This window comes from Trachemys scripta, chromosome 5, assembly GCF_013100865.1.
Source record: "Trachemys scripta elegans isolate TJP31775 chromosome 5, CAS_Tse_1.0, whole genome shotgun sequence".
NCBI lineage: Eukaryota > Metazoa > Chordata > Testudines > Emydidae > Trachemys > Trachemys scripta.
In genome coordinates, this window is record NC_048302.1 from 112,973,059 (window position 1) to 112,991,236 (window position 18,178).

The 18,178-nt window shown below is 41.1% G+C and overlaps 1 protein-coding gene across 1 annotated transcript in view; it reads left to right on the forward strand.

The window, feature by feature from the left end:
* The window catches only part of CLNK (cytokine dependent hematopoietic cell linker), a 100,359-nt gene that overhangs the window by 67,115 nt on the left and 15,066 nt on the right, over positions 1–18,178 (forward strand). Inside the window, exons 13-16 of the mRNA XM_034771180.1 lie at positions 59–86; positions 3,101–3,119; positions 4,324–4,393; positions 14,161–14,201. Coding sequence (XP_034627071.1) covers positions 59–86; positions 3,101–3,119; positions 4,324–4,393; positions 14,161–14,201 — 158 coding nt within the window. The remainder of the gene's footprint in view (positions 1–58; positions 87–3,100; positions 3,120–4,323; positions 4,394–14,160; positions 14,202–18,178) is intronic.

The following is an 18,178-nucleotide window of genomic DNA, read 5'->3' on the forward strand; positions in this document are numbered from 1 at the left end:
CTTGGAATTTTTATTTTACAATAATGAAATGTTTTGCATTTATTTATTTATTTTCTAGACACCTATCTGTTAAGGAGTTAAATGAAGTAAGTAGTAATCTTTGTATAAATTATCAACATAGAAAGTAAATTAAGACTACTACTACATTTTGTCTTTAAGCCACTGCTCTGTCAATGACAGATCAGTGTAAAATTACTTGCTTAAATGAGATTTGTACACATGGTTTAAAGTTATCTTCCTGAGCATTTAGATAAGAATGTGTCTCATAAATGAAAACTGCTGTAGAGGTCTATGAAGGTTCAGCAGTACATACACATAAAATTAGTAATTTTATTGCAGAAAAATATAAATTGTGCCCTTGTTCGACATATATTCTGAAAGACAGAAAACTGAAAACACAAGGATAATGGAGCTTGAAATAATAGGAAATTGCATTAATAAATGTTATAAAAATCAATAATAAGTAATAACTTCTCTATAGTTGTGGGGTTTTTTAACCATCCTATAGAATTTAATAAAAAACATAATATCTACAATTCTATAAAATTCTATGGATGGTTCAAATCCATATAGAAAAGTTATTATTGTCTACTAAATCATATAGGTTTTTACAGTAATTTCTATATTATACGATTACATTTCTATAACATTACATTTTATAGGATTTTTCTTTAATGTATTTTATGGTGTTTATTCTTCAAAACGTTCAATTATCCTATGACTGGCAAACCTGATACCTGTGTAATAATGGTCTTTTTTAAAATGGGGAAATGAGGGACAATTGCAGCCCATACTGCCATGGGAGTGTTTGTGGACTTTGGATGCTTGCTGCTACTCTGATGTACTAACAGTGCCCATTGCCAAAGAATCACATCTGTCTTGGATTTCCCCACTATCCCATTCATCAAATAAACTTCCTTATTAAACGTCTCAGATAAGAATGATGTAATTTGAAGGCTTGATTGTTCAACCATAAACTTTTTATAATAATTTGAGGTAGAAATTGGGCTAGAAATGATCAAGAATACAAATTGTGGGAAGAGAGCTGAAATTTTCTAGTTCCAACCAAGGCAAAAATACCTTGAGAATATCCTCTGTCTAGGGTTTTGTTATTTCATCCTCTACTACCTGTACACAACAAGAGGGTGAGCAGATGAGATAAATACATAAATAATAATAAACTTCCAGAAAGATCACCTTCGGGGCAAATGATCATTTTTTATGTTATCCATATGGAGTTCACTCAACCTCAATTATCTATAGGATTAATTTTTAAAAGTAGCTAATATATTTTTATGGACTCCACATTTGCTGAATTATTACAAAACAGGTTACAATACAGTTACTTATTACAGCAGTTTACTGATGTCTAACATTCAGAACTGACATGTTGGCAAGAAAGAAAAAGATGTTAATATTTTTTGCTCTGGCTTTTCTTTGATATTTTGACTCATTACAGAAATTAGTAATGAATATATTAACAACAACAAATGGGAACACATTCCAGTAATTAACCTACTCTACTTGCACCCTTGACAGCCACACTAATATTGTTACAATAATATTCATATGTAAGTTTAAAAAGCAGAGGCCAAGTCTACACTATAGATCTATATAAGTATGTCGCTCGGGGGTGTGAAAAATCTATACCCCTAAGCAACTTAGTTATACTGACCTAACTCCCAGTGTAGACAGCGCTATGTCAACGGGAGAGCTTCTCCTATCAACATAGCTACCGCCTCTTGGGGAGGTTGATTAACTACACCAACAGTGAAGTAGCATCTTCACTAACCACTACAGTGACACAGCTGCACTGGTGTAAACTGTAGTGCTGTAAATGAAGACAAGCCCAGATTTTCAGGACAAATGTTGAGTGTCGCACAATATGAAAAGAAGAGATTTCAAATTAGATTACACTGTATTAATATAGCCCCTATGGCACAGATAGCGTGACTATAAACCCTAATCCATTTATGAGCAATGAGAAAATGTAGTTAAGAAGTAATTTTTAATTAAGATTCAAAGTGTAAGGTGTATACTGATTGTAGAGTGTTTTATCTTTTCTTTACTATTAATTTATGTTACTGACTTCAATGGAATTACTCCAGGGATGAATTTGATCCATTATGTTTATTATAGTAATTATTATTGTTTCAATTTTTGTACCATAGTATGTCCTGGTCAATACTGTTCATACAATACATTTTGAATGAAATGGCATTCTATTTCAGTGCTTGATTTAACGGAAGATTAATTATGGAAACACCTGGCTAAGTGCTACTCTCAGTTACACAGGTGCAACATGACTGACTTCGTAAAGGTTGTAATGTTGTTACTGTGAGCAGAATTTGATCCACTGTTTCAGTGAGCTCATTACCGGGACAAACTATGCTTTTAGTTATACCACTATATAAATTCAAAGTTCAGTGATTTCAGTGGAATTAAGATCAAAATTTAGCTTGTGTTTATATCAAAGTAAACCTGTCATTTATATATATACACATTCATATCCATATATGGATACAGCCATCATGCCAATTTTTAAATCATGATTTTCTAAGATCTGCTCTAGTTCAAACAGGAATCCAGGGAAGTTCTATGGCCTTTGTTATGCAGGAGATCAGACTAGATGATCACAATTGTCCATTATGACCTTGTAATCAATGAATCTATGAGTATGTTGTTCATCACATAAGATATATATAGAGGGTAAATTCTACTAGTTACTAATACTAAGGGCCTAATCCAGCTCTATTGAAGTCAATGGGAAGACTCCCAGTTATTTTAATGGACTTTGGATCACTGCCCACTGAGGATGATTTGAAATATTACTCCTTATCTTGCTCTTAGTCAAGAAATGGCAAAATTCCCCCAATCACTTCACTGAATAAAGATCATTGGACCAAATTCATGGTTGGTGTGTCTCTAATGTAGCTGCATGCATCTGACTCACCAAGTATTATATTTGGCCCAAGTGAGGTATGCTAAATCACATCTGTACTGTGGTAACAAGAAGATGGAGCAAACAAATATAAAAAATAGTATATTATTGTCACTGAAAGCTTCCAATATTCACTATCTATTTTATCATTCTATATAGGCACTTGGAAAAGGAAGAGGTTAGTACTTAACTGTATATTGCAGATTCCCTGTGTTTTCCTTCTTATTGTAAGAGCAACATATTCTGGGCCAAATCTTCAGATAGGGTAAATTGGTGTCATCTTTTGAGTTCAGTGCTGGTCTACAGCAGCCGAGGGTCTGGTCTTAAATTCCCATTACTTCTTTTAGAATGAAAGTGATGGCCAAAATTTCATAGTGGAGGATGCATAAAAGTAGAGTATTAAACTACAGCCTTCATGTATACAACTACTGAGAAGAGAGAGGTTTAGAATACCTGCATAGTGATGAAAAGCTTATCTGGAGAAGGACTCTAAAATGGAACTAACAAAATCTTTCCGTGTAACAACAGTATCACACTTATCTCTCATGTCAAATCTAATTTAAGGCTTAGATTTCTGAAGGGGAGCCACAGGCCAGATTTTCAAAGACATTTAGATACCTAAAGATGTAGATGGGCACACATAGTGAGATTTACAGAAGCGACTAGGCAGCTAATTTCCATTGATTTCAGTGGGAGTTAGGTTTTTAATAATCACACTAATGGTCTATCTGTCTCTCTAGGCCCCTATATACCTTTAAAAGTTTGCCTCCAAGTGCCCAACTTGTATTGAATTCTAATGGATTTGGGTGCCCCTCTCTTTTAGGGGGCTTTGAAATTCCTACCTGAAAAGCATAAATACTTCAAAGTAACAAGAAGATACATTGTTCGTTCCCTGCAATTTATTCCTCCATATGACAGAGTTCCTTACTTTTTGGGGGGCCTGATTCTGTTCCCTTTGAGGTCAATGGCATAATTCTCATTGACTTAAACAACAGCATTGGTCCCATTAACATGAGGATTAATTCCACCCATCTGTTAAAGGGAGAGAATGATATTTTGTATTCTTCTAGGGAGCATTCTGCATTACTTACCTTTACATTACTCAATGTTTGCTATCAGGAAAGCTTATGATGTTACCTTGTAAACTATAGGCCATTCAGCCCTGGAATAAATTATTCCCATTGATGACAATAGTTTAGCCCATTTATGTCAGGGATGAATTTGGCCCATTAGCTTTTTTACTGAATCACTTTCTCGTATGCCTGAATATAGATTAATTTCCTTCCTTTCATTACTGTGATTAGATGCATTCTTATTTGTATTTAGTGCTGTGCAATTTACATGTGAGAAGGAATAATATGTTCTTATTTATGAAATTCCAGATATCAGCAGGGAAGTTGAATTAGCTTTCCAAACAAGACAGCAAAAACCAAAATATCATCCTGCATCCAGGTAGGAATATAGGAATCACATGAGCTTGTACTAGATGCTTCAGAAGAAATCAAAACCCCTGCACCTGGAAAACTGTGCAGTACCATACCACAGAGGCATGATTACTTTCTAATACCATTCAGTAATTATACCCTGAAACATGACAGGTGGTCATTGTAATTTCATTCAAGCTGTTGTAACTACAGATGCTCTTCCTATTTATAGTCTTACTGCATTCAGTGCTTCAATAATATCTTATGGCAGTGAGTTCCATATATTACATAAAGAAGAAATTTTCTTGTATATTCTTTGTATTTTGTTCCCTGTTCCTTTCATTGGGAGGTCTCTTGTTCTTCTTAATAATAAGGAACATCTTTTTGGACTTCTCTAGACCAGTCACTGTTATATAGATCTGTTATAATTTTTCGGTCTTTTCCCCATTCTAACCCCCATAAGCCTTTTCAACCTCTCTTTGAATACCACTCACACCCCCTTTCTCAGTTATTTTTGAAACATAAAAAGGCAGGGTAGGGAAATTTGAAATATATAATGATTTAACTTTTGTCCTTCGAAAGATACCATACTTGCATTTTGTACTGACCAACTGTTAATGGGTCACAAAACAGATCCTATTTTTCATTTCAACTACTTGAGGAGGAAGGTATTACAAAGTATGAGTAAGTGCGGCAGAACATAGCCCCTAATTGTTTGTGACTAGATTCTTGGTTTATGGAACCAGTGGTCCTGTAATTTGCAATTATTCAGGCAAGGTCCTTTCAAATTAAAGAATGTCAAAGACATACAGGTCCTGATCCAATGCCAACTGAAGTCAATAGAAAAACTCCCATTGCATTGGAACCAGCCCATAGATTTCACAGATACTAGCAAATACCAGGCTTTATTCAACTAAGGAGTCTTCCAAGCAGCGAATACATATTGGTGACTGGTAACTGCTGATAGTGTGGGGGCATGACAGGCCACCCATCACCACCATCAACTTCCTGGTGACTGCCAAGGCACCATCCAGCAACACCCTCTTCACCAAGATGCCCCCTGACCATGGCACCCTGGGCGGTTGCACACGTTGCCCACCCTTAAGGCCGGCTTTTGCAGGACCATCCTTAGGAAGAATGGCGCCTTGGGCAAACTTGTATTTTGGCGCCCTGGTCCCCACTGCTTCTCCTGGCCCCTGATACCTTCCCCCGGACCTCCACCCCTCCGCATTGCCTCTGGCCCCTGATGCCTCTCCCAGTCCCCCAATCCCCTCTGGCCCCCCACTGCCTCCCCGGACTTCCCACCCACACTCCCATCACCTCCCTGGACTCCCCACCCACTCATGACCATCACCCTGCCCCTGCTGCCACCCCTGGATCCTGCTTCCTCCCCCCCCATTGCTCCAACTGACTCCCCAAGCTCCCTTCTGCACACCCCAGGATAGTCCAGATACGTACTCGAGCAGGTAAGTGCGGCTGCCTGCCAGCAAGGAAGGGATGGGACTCAGCAGGCTTCTCTGCACCCCCTCTGGCAGAGAGCTGTGCTGCCAGCCCAGTCTCACTTCCCTGCTCTGGGTGCCACCTAGTGCTCAGTGGGAGCACTCACTGCTGGTACCTTTCCCAGGCATGTCCCTTCAGCTCTGCTCAGCCCAACTCCCACCCTGGCAGAAATCCAGGGCGGGGGGGGGCACATGTAATCTCCCCTGTCTTCCAATTCCAATGCTATGCAGGTACTGCAAGCTCAATACACATTAGCTTATGATGTCAATAGTGACATTTGAGATTTCTGGCTAAAATTCAGGATACAAATGAGTAAAACCATTTTAAGCCAAAAATCCCATGGGAAACCTTGACTAGTGCACAAATGTTGGTTTAAGGAAATGTTCCTGTTCAGAGATGCATGCTGTGGTTCCCTAAAATACAATCATGAAGAGGTATGTGAGTCCATAATGTTTTTTCCCCTGTATTACAGAGGTATTCCTCCCTCAATGATGCCATGGAGGTTGTTTACATTAGGATTGAATTTGGCATAGTGACTTTACCTGCCAAAAATTCAAGCTTAACATGATTTCTGAAAAATCAAGCTGTGGCTTTCTTTTGCTTGATACAGAGTCACCCTTGTGACCTGTGTGAATCCAAGTGAAACTTGATTGAGTTGCACTTTGTATTTGAGATCATTCAAACCTAAAACTGAGAGCAAAAGTCAGGGAATGTGAATCCATAAGAAGCAAAAACTGATGGAAAGGTTTTATGAACCACTGCAAACTGAGATAACCACCTATCACATATAGAGTGGAGAGCAACAAAAATGACTAAAGGTCTAGAAAACATGACCTATGAGAAAAGATTAAAAATATGCATTTCTTTAGAGAAGAGAAGACTGAAGAAGTATATGATAACACTCTTCAAATGTGTAAAAAGTTGTAAAGAGGAGGGTGATAAACTGTTCTCCTTATCTGCTGAGGACAGGACAAGTAGTAATGGGCTTAAATTGCAGCAAGGAAGATTTAGGCAAGACATGGGGAAAAACTCCCTAACTGTAAGGATAATTAAAGCACCAGAACAAGTTACCTATGTGTCAGGGATGGTCTAGATCAGTGGTTCTCAACCCATAGACCATTTTTGGCCCAATCAGCACAAAGCTGAGGCCCATGTGACATTTTCAGGACCATACAGGTAGTATATATATTGCGTGGATGCAGCCCACATAACAGAGAGAGAGCTGTATATGTGGCCCACAATGGTAAATAGGTTGAGAACTACTTGTCTAGATAATACTTAGTCCTTCCTCAGTGCAGGGGATAGGACTAGATGACCTTCCAGTCTGGCATTTCTATGATTCTATATTACCACCAAATTTAGGACATGATCTAAAGAGATTACCATTAAACAGGCTTTGAATGCGGCCCTGTTATCTACCAATTACAGTGCAGAGTTGTTCCCTCTAGTATAGTTTTTATTGCTTTAGCCAATCTGTTTTTTATAAAAAAATTCTGAAGCGATGAGTCTTCTGCTTTTCTAATAAATGGTATTTACTTGTGAGCAGTCTCTGACTCTAATATATTTATACAGCATACTGTGACCCGGGTCCCAATGGGGGCCAGCTATGATCACTCAGTTAGCGTGAACTGTAAAGAATGGGGCAGACAATCCCCCAAAAGCTGGTGAATATTCCAATACTTAGATTTACCAAGGCAGCATAAAACAGCTTCTTTATTACCTTACTGATTACTCAAAAGTCCAATAACACAGTCCCTTAAAGTGATCTAGCCTCAGGCCTCCATCCAGGTACCTAAGGCAAATATGATGAAGATTCCTGATCATCTTATTTCATCATATAAAAGAAAAGGTTCTACCAATCCCAAAGGATCAGACACATTACCTCCCAGGTTAATGAATGTTTCAGATCTTACCCAAATACAAGCTACAGCCAAATCTTATTAACTAAACTAAAATTTATTAAAAAACAAAAGAGAGTATGGTTAAAAGATCAATATACATACAGACATGAGTTCAATTCTTAAGATTCAGATTCATAGCAGAGATGAAGAACTTTGCAGTTGCAAAGAGTTCTTTTAGAAATAGTTCATAGGTTATAGTCCAATGTCCAAATACCATATTCAGGGCGTACCAGCACAACTGGGACCTCAGTCTTGCGCCTCAAACTTCCCCTGATGAAGCCTAAGCAGATCTGAGATGACAGAATCAGGACCCAAGGACCTTTTATACAATTTCATGCCCTCTTTGACAAGTTGGGAGTTCCTCTGGGAACAAAAGGCAATGAGGATGACTTTGAAGGAGGTCCACCATTGGTACTTAGCTACAGAATTAACATAAGGCAATTTGCTTGTTCCTCCACCATTCACAGATTATTTGCTATACATTTCAAAGAGAGATGAATACAGAGATATCCCGTGTTTACAATTCATTTAAATGTTAGGCTATTCTTTTGATCTCTGAATTATCAGAATATAGCATAGAGAGGGACTGTTGATTACATTGTTCACCCAACTCATATATATGTAAATACACAAAAACATTATCTCCCCACATGTCTTTTGAGGGTTGTTTATTTGCAGGATGTTTAACCCTTTTTAGCCATGCATCACAATAAAAAAAATTCTGATGCGATGAGTCTTCCACTTTTCTAATACATGGTATTTATTTGTGAGCAGTCTCTGTCTCTAATATATCTATAAAATCATTGTCAAGAACAAATCATGTCAAACCAACCTAATAGCTTTCTTTGACAGGGTAACAAGACATGTGGAAGGGGGGAAGCAGAAGATGTGATATATCTCAATTTTAGTAAGGCTTTTGATACTGTCTCACATGACCATCTCATAAACAAATTAGGGAAATATAATGTAGATGGAGCTAATATAAGGTGGGTACGTACCCGGTTGGAAAAACATTCCCAGAGAGTAATCATCAATGATCCACAGTCAAGCACCAAGGGCATATAGAATGGCATCTGGCAGGGATTGGTCTGGATCTGGTTCAGTTCAATATCTAGATAAAAATGGTTTAGATAATGGCAGAGAAGAGTACACTTAGGGTATGTCTACACTACGAAATTAGGTCGAATTTATAGAAGTCGATTTTTAGGAAGCGATTTTATACAGTCAATTGTGTGTGTCCCCACTAAGTGCATTAAATCAGCGGAGTACCGTGGCTAGCGTCGACTTTCGGAGCGTTGCACTGTGGGTAGTTATCCCACAGTTCCCGCAGTCTCCGCTGCCCATTGGAAGTCTGAGTTGAGTTCCCAATGCCTGATGGGGCAAAAACATTGTCGCGGGTGATTTTGGGTACATGTCGTCAGTCGCCCCTCCCTCCGTGAAAGCAAAGGCAGACAATCGTTTCGCGCCTTTTTTCCGTGCAGATGCCATACTGCTTTCAGCAGACGGTGCAGTAGGACTGCTAACCGTCATCATCCAACCACCGCTTCCACTGCAACTCTGCTCTCCTGGTGCCATGAATCCACCTCGCAGGTCCTCTCGTCATTCTTTATAAATATCTATTCTTGTGGCATCCTGTCGTCATCCACCGCTTCCACTGCAACTCGGCTCTCCTGCTGACGCCATACCACAGCAAGCATGGAGCCCGCTCAGCTCACCTTGTGTTGTGAGCATTGTAAACACCTCGCGCATTATCCTGCAGTATGTGCAGAACCAGAACCTGCAAAAGCAGGTCAGGAGGCGACAACAGCGCAATCACGATAGTGATGAGGACATGGACACCAACTTCTCTCAAAGCACGGGCCTTGGCAATTTGGACATCATGGTGGTAATGGGGGAGGTTCATGCTGTGGAACACTGATTCTGGGCCCAGGAAACAAGCACAGACTGTTGGGACCACATAGTGTTGCGGGTCTGGGATGATTCCCAGTGGCTGCGAAACTTTCGCATGCGTAAGGGCACTTTCATGGAACTTTGTGACTTGCTTTCCCCTGCCCTGACGTGCAAGGATACCAAGATGACAGCAGCCTTCACAGTTGAGAAGCGAGTGGCGATAGCCCTCTGGAAGCTTGCAATGCCAGACAGCTACTGGTCAGTCAGGAATCAATTTGGAGTGGGTAAATCTACTTTGGGGCTGCTGTGATCCAAGCAGCCAATGCAATCACTGAGCTTCTGCTATCAAGGGTAGTGACTCTGGGAAATGTGCAGGCCATAGTGAATGGCTTTGCTGCAATGGGATTCCCTAACTGTGGTGGGGCGATAGACGGAACACATATTCCTATCTTGGGCCCGGACCACCTTGGCAGCCAGTACATAAACCACAAGGGGTACTTTTCAATGGTGCTGCAAGCACTGGTGGATCACAAAGGATGTTTCACCGACATCAACGTGGGATGGCCGGGAAAGATACATGACACTTGCATCTTCAGGAACTCTGGTCTGTTTGAACAGCTGCAGGAAGGGACTTACTTCCCAGACCAGAAAATAACTGTTGAGGACGTTGAAATGCCTATAGTTATCCTTGGGGACCCAGCCTACCCCTTAATGTCATGGCTCATGAAGCCATACACAGGCATCCTGGACAGTAGTAAGAAGCTGTTCAACTATAGGCTGAGCAAGTGCGGAATGGTGGTAGAATGTGCATTTGGATATTTAAAAGTGCGCTGGTGCAGTTTACTGACTCGGTTAGACTCAGTGAAACCAATATTCCAATTGTTATTGCCGCTTGCTGTGTGCTCCACAATATCTGTGAGAGTAAGGGGGAGATGTTTATAGTGGGGTGGGAGGTTGAAATCGGCTGGCCACTGATTACGCACAGCCAGACTCCAGGGCAATTAGAAGAGCACAGCAGGGTGCGCTGCGCATCAGAGAAGCTTTGAAAACCAGTTTCATGACTGGCCTGGCTACGGTGTGACAGTTTTGTTTGTTTCTCCTTGATGAAAACCTGCCCCCTTGTTTCACTCTACTTCCCTGTAAGCCAACCACCCTCCCCCCTTCGATCACTGCTTGCAGAGGCAATAAAGTCATTATTGTTTCAAAATCATGCACTCTTTATTAATTCATAACACAAATAGGGGGATAACTGCCAAGGTAGCCCGGGAGGGGTAGGGGAGGAAGGAAGCACCGGGTGGGGTGGTGGATGAGGGGAGGAGGAAAGGACAAGGCCACACTGCACTTCAAAACTTATTGAATGCCAGCCTTCTGTTGCTTGGGCAGTCCTCTGGGGTGGAGTGGTTGGGTGCCCCCCACATTCTTCGGTGTCTGTATGAGGAGGCTATGGAACTTGGGGAGGAGGGCGGGCGGTTACACAGGGGCAGCAGCAGTGGTCTGTGCTCCTGCTGCCTTTGCTGCAGCTCCACCACATGCCAGAGCATATCACTTTGATCCCCCAGTAGCCTCAGCATTGCATTCTGCCTCCTCTCATCGCACTGCTGCCATCTCTCATCTTGCTCCCACCACCTCTCATCTCGTTAGTCCCTCCCATCCTCACGTTCATTTTCTGCTTTCCTGGACTCTGACATTGTTTGCCTCCAGGCATTCTGCTGAGCTCTTTCAGTGCGGGAGGACTGCATGAGCTCAGAGAACATTTCATCGCGCGTGTGCTTTTTTCACCTTCTTATCTGCGCTAGCCTCTGGGACAGAGATGATAGGGGGAGTATTGAAACATTTGCAGCTGCGGGAGGAAAAAAAGGGAGAGTAGTATTTAAAAAGACACATTTTAGAGAACAATGAATAGACTCTTTCACAGTGAACCAAGCTGTTAACATTACATAGCACATGTGCTTTCGGTACAAGGTCGCATTTTGCCTCTTATGTTGCGGGCCTGCCAGTTTGGTGTGAGAGATCACACTCACAGGGCCAGGCAACAGAATTCGGCTTGCAGGCAGCCATGGTAAGCCACAGTCTTTCAGCTTCTTCAACCTTCATAACATGTGGGAATGGTTTCAAACAGCAGCACCCTCCTTTCCCATACCAAGCACCCGTTGGGTTGGCCATTTAAAACGAGGGGCTGTACTGGCCATGAATGCATCCCAAGTCTTCAGAGCAAATTAATCATTAAACACGCTTACTTTTAAACCATGCATTATATTTACAAAGGTATACTCACCAGAGGTACCTTTTCCAGCTTCATAGTCCGTGAGTCCGCCTTGGGAGGGTTGGGAGGGTATTGGCTCCAGGGTGATAAACAGTTCCTAGCTATTGGGGAGAATGGTTTCTCCGCTTGTGTGCTGTGCACTATCCTCCTTCACCTCCTAATCTTCCTTGTCCCCAAAATCCTCATCCCTGTTGCATGAGACTCCCCCTTGCAGATGTCCACGGACAGGGGTGGGGTCGTTGTTGGAGACCCGCCTAGAATTGTATGCAGCTCATCATAGAAGCGGCATGTCTGGGGCTCTGACCCGGAGTGGCCATTTGCCTCTTTGTTTTTTTGGTAGGCTTGCCTGAGCTCCTTAATTTTCATGCGGCACTGCTGTGGGTCCCTGTTGTAGCCTCTGTCCATCACGCCCTTGGAGATTTTTTCAAATATTTTGGCATTTCATCTTTTGGAATGGAGTTCTGATAGCATGCATTCATCTCCCCAAACAGCGATCAGATCCAGTACCTCCCGTTCAGTCCATGCTGGAGCTCTTTTGCGATTCTGGGACTGCATGGTCATCTGTGCTGCATGGTCACCACGCTGGCTAAACAGGAAATTAAATTCAAAAGTTCCAGGGGCTTTTGTTGTGTACCTGACTGGTGCATCTGAGTTGAAAGTGCTGTCCAGAGCAGTCACAATGGAGCACTCTGGGATAGTTCCCAGAGTCTAATACCATCAAATTCTGTCCACACTACCCCAAATTCGACCCAACGATGTTGATTTCAGCCTAATCCCCTCGTCAGAAAGGAGTACAGAAATCGATTTTAAGAGCCCTTTAAGTCGACAAAAATGGCTTAGTTGTGTGGATGGGTGCAGGGTTAAATCAAACTAACGCTGCTAAATTCGACCTAAACTCGTAGTGTAGACCAGGATTTAGAAAGTTTGTGGATGATACCAAGCTGGGAGAGGTTGCTCGTGCTTTGGAGGATAGGATTAAAACTCAAAATCATCTGGACAAACTGGGGAAATGGTCTGAAGTAAATAGGAAGAAATTCAATAAGGACACATGCAAAGTACTCCATTTAGGAAGGAACAATCAATTGCGCATACACAAAATGGGAAATGACTGCATAGGAAGGAGTACTACAGAAAGAGGCCTGAGGGTTATAGTGGATCAAAAACTAAATATGAGTCCACACTGTAAAACTGTTACCAAAAAAGTGAACATAATTCTGGGATGTATCGGGAGTGCTGTAAGCAAGACACAAGAAGTAATTCTTCCACTCTACTCTACACTGATAAAGCCTCAACTGAAATATTGTGTCCAGGTTTGGGAGCCACATTTCAGAAAAGATGCGGACAAATTGGAGAAAGACCAGAAAAGAGCAACAAAAATTATTAAAGTCTAGAAAACATAACTTATGAGGGAAGATTGAAAAAATTGGTTTTGTTTAGTCTGGAGAAGAAAAGATTGAGGGGGGGACATAACAGTTTTCAAATACAAAGGTTGTTGCAAGGAGGAGGGTGAAAATTGTTCTAGTTAACCTCAGAGGATAGGACAAGATGCAATGGGCTTAAATTGCAGCAAGGGAGGTTTAGGTTAGTCATTCGGAAAAACTTTCTAACTCTCACGGTAGTCAGGTACTGGAATAAATTGCCTAGGGAGTCTCCCTCATAAAAGATTTTTAGGAATAGGTTAGACAAACCCTTGTCAGGAATAGTTCTGCCTTGCATGCAGGGGACTGGACTAGGGGGGAGGGATAGCTCAGTGGTTTGAGCATTAGCCTGATAAACCCAGAGTTGTGAGTTCAGCCCTTGAGGGGGCCACTTAGGGATCTGGGGCAAAATCAGTATTTGGTCCCGCTAGTGAAGGCAGGGGGCTGGACTCTATGACCTTTCAAGGTCCCTTCCAGTTCTAGGAGATAGGATGTCTCCACTGATTTATTTAGATGATCTACTGAGGTCCCTTCCAGTCCTATGATTCTATGACTGTGGTTCCTATGCACCAACCTTTAACACTATTTCCCTTTGTAGTCATTAGAGCTCAAACTTATACATTTTTTCATGCTACATTCATCTCACACTTTCCTTGTCTTCATTCTTAATGTTTAACAGATTATTTTGATACAAATTCATCCCTGATGGAACTCAATGGCATTTAGACTTTCCATATTTTTGTCTTTGCATATATGCAATATCACAATCAATAACAGAGTGAGTATTTGCACTTACTTAACATTATTTACTACTTTCTCCTAGCTCCCCTTGTATGCTGAGTAGTAAAAGTTTTCAAGGCTCAGGTAAGAATCCTAAGATTCCATACAAAAAAACCCTGTAAAATAGGAATGGATAAGTCCTAATGTCACAAATATATGTGCAAATACTTCTATGATGAACTAGAAAATAGTTGTATTATTTTTGATTAATACAATGTATGCCTGTGTGTTTGTTGATGATGAGTTACTTGCTATGGAGTTAGATCAAAAAGGGTTATTAAAGTAAAACAGTGACACACATACGAGTCCTTGGGGAAACAGTAGGGAACCTGTTTAATTGGGAATTCCCCCCTACATGGCTTTATCCAGGTGAAAAAAAAAGCTTACTCTTTCCCACACTAAGCTCAGGACAAAGGAGATGCTAAAACATTACATGGCTCTGGGCCTACAAAAAGGAGAAAGTGTGGATAAGATAACTCAGGCCTGGGCTACACTAGTGGGGGGGTTCGAACTAAGATACGCAACTTCAGCTACGCTTTTCATGTAGCTGAAGTCGGAGTATCTTAGTTCGACTTACCTGGCCGTCCTCATGGCGGCGAGTCGACTGCCGCGGCTCCCCCGTCAACTCTGCTTATTCCTCCTGCCGAGGTGGAGTACGGGCATCGATTTGCGGATCGATTTATCGCGTCCAGACGAGACGCGGTAAATCGATCCCCGATACATCGAACACTACCCGCCGATCTGGCAGGTAGTATAAACGTACCCTCAGGTACCCCAGGGAACATCAGTGAGAGATGACAGTCATACAAGGCAACACACAAAGACAGAGAGTGTGATGAAAGCAGTACAGTCTGCTTCTCCCAGCCACAGATGGGGGTTAGCTGGGCTGAAGGGAACTTACAGATGCTTTTAAAGAAAGATTAAAGTGTAGGCAAGGGGAAATACATAAAACCGCAAAGATACAAACACCAGAGTTACGGACTGACCAGTCAACCGGACACCCATGTGAAACCGGAAGTAACCAATCAGGCATCAACAGAGATTTAAGGAAAAAAAAAAAAAAAAGCAAGTACTGTACTGTGCCTATATTGCATCTTAAAGGTAGGCACATCTGGACTGCCTGCCCCCCGATGGGGCAGCCACTTACAGCAAAACGCTGGGGCAGCCAGCCAAGGCAGCCAGAGACAACAGAGCCGGAGCAGTGCTGGGGTCTGTGCAGCTTTCACCCCTTTCCCCTCCCCCACCGGGAGGGGGATGTGATCTTTTTACCCCCTCTTCCCCCCCCCCGGCCAGGAGTGGGGGACACTGTTTACACCTATCCATCCACCCCTGCCCAGAGGGGGACAAGCTTGCAAACTCATGCAGGGCTGAGTAAATTGCTCAGCTGCTGCTGAATCCTGGCCTGGAGTGTCAGCTGCTGGAACTGGAGCCCGAACTGCCTTTGTTCAGCTAACATGGCTGGGGAACAGGGAGGCCCAGAGTTCCAGTCTAAGTGGTGGACTGAGGGGTACACCCAAGAGGGATAAAGAGTGGTCTAATGTGTGGCTGGCCCAGTAACTGACAGCTTTGTTCAGTTCTATTCATTTTGTCTGCATCTTTCTGGTTCTGATTACCAGCAGTGAATGCATCATTCAAGAGCAGTCTCCTCAGAGTCACACACACACAGAAATACTCATCTCTCCAATCAGAAAATGAGGTTTCTTCATATGCTGCTAAAAGCAGCACTGGCCTTTTTACTGCCAAATCACACTACAAACATGTCAAACCTGCTGTCCACTATCACCCTTGGATAATCTGTGTTGGTAAAATGAAGACCAATTTTTATGTGACCCCAAAATTTTACCCCTAAGTATTGGTTAGTACGTATTGTTGTTTACAGTAATGTTCCCATAATACCACACACACTAAAAAACACAAAAACCCTCTACTAACCAACCTTAGCACAGGAAAGGAAGAAAGAACAAAATCTCTTTCTTTCAACCGTAGAAAAGCAGTCAGATATTATGGCGATCGGAGCCATATATTTATCTAATTAGGCAGCTAGCTAGAATGTGAGCAGGGTTATTGTTATCACCTACTCTCCAGGGTTGGTTATAAAACAATGAGCCCCCTACTGTCTTAAGCAGAAGACTTTACTATCAGTTTGTAATTAGTTGAATGTAGACAAGATGTCTTTCAGGCACAAACACCTGCTAAAGGGAATATCTTCTTGTATTGCCTCTATATGTACAGGTTGATGTATGAACAGTCTTTGTGTTAACGTATAAGAACCAGAAGATAGATTACTTATAAATAAGAATGGAGTGGCTTTAATTTTTTTTTTGTTTTTTGTTTTTTTTATTAACAGAGCTTTTTATTGCATTAATATTGCACCAGGCAAACAAGCTTTTGTTATCAGATTTCTCAAGTTAGGCAGGGTAGGGCTCAGTCAGTTCTTGTGTTTTGCAGGAAGTGGGCCTGGTGATGAATGCTTCAGCTTATCTCTACCCAGCTACTAAAACCTTTATCTTCTCCCTTGACTACTTTTGCAAATGCATTGATGTATTGCCAACACAAAAATCTGAGTCACATTGAATTTAGGGGCTGCATAAGATAAAGTTACTATAAAAATAAACATCACCAGAAAAAAATTCAATGATTTCATGTATTTTATTAGATCTGTGGTCAAATTTTCAGAAGTGCTAAGTGACTTAGGCTCTTAAGTTCCATTTCCAACAGACCTAAGAGCCAAGTTTTTAAAGGTATTTACGTATCTAAAGATGCAGACAAGCATCTATGCGAATTTTCAAAAACTCCCAAATAATTAACTCTCATTAATTTCTCTAGGTGCCTGAATACCTTTAAAAATCTGGACCTTAGTGGGATTTTCAAAAAGCACCTAACTAAGTAGGTTAGGCACCAAACTCCTATGGAAAATGTCAATTTGGTTGAAATTTTCCAGGTGTTAATAAAAAAAAAACTTTTTTCAAGGATTTTGGAAGGCATTTTTGGGTCAAAAACCAAACTTTTCTTGTAGGAAAATAAAAAATTAAACAAAAAATTTTAAAAACAATTATTTTTAATAGCAGCTCTAATTATTATATTTAAATCAATCAAAATCTCCATTTAAAAAAAAAATACCAAGACTGCAACAGAATTTCCAGGCTGCTGCACTACAGTTCCACACAAAGCAGGAGACTTTACAGCAATAAATTCAATATAGTGCATACGAAATCTTGCATATAGGGCTGTCTCTCCCCCCCCCCCCGAAAGCAGCAACTAGTTCTGTACCTGCAATCAACTGTGAATGCAAATGATAGAGCTTTGGTATCTAGTGACCTGATTTGCAGCTGCAAACTGGATATGTAGACATAGCACAATTTGACACACACAATTGATTGCAGACACAAAATTATAGGCCTGGTTCCAGACCTTTTAAACATTTGGCTCACAGCCTTCATTTAGGAACTGATCCAATGCCCAGTGTAGACAATAGGAGACTTCCGACTGACTTCAATAGGCATTGTTTCATGTCTTTAAAAATAAATTTTATACTGTTAGAAGCCAGAATGTGGTACATACCTGCACAAAAAAATGCATTAATTTTAAACACATGAAAACTATTACTTTTCTGTCAAATAACTTGTTTTCAAGATTGGGTGTCTTCATTATTCCAGCATGCAATATGGTCAGAACAGTAATAAACTGATAGTGCAAGAAAGATAGATAAAATATAATGAAATACAGCTTGGGTAAACAGAGCAGGCCCATGTAATAGACCCCAGAAAGAAAAGATGGAATATCTAGATAATCACATTTTTCTTTTCCTGCCTTATAATCATTTATTGTACCCCTTTCCACATTTCATTTTTCAAAACAAACAAAATATTCTGTTACATAAATGACATGCTCATGATATGCTTTTAAATATTGTTACAATAATCCAGTTTTATTCCAATATTATCTGTACATTAACTATTGTCTGACTAGCAAAAATTAGAAATGTATGACTGCTTTTCACACCTTCCAGGTGTGCGACAAGTAGCAGACGTCACTTCTCTGAACTCAGACTACAGGGCCAG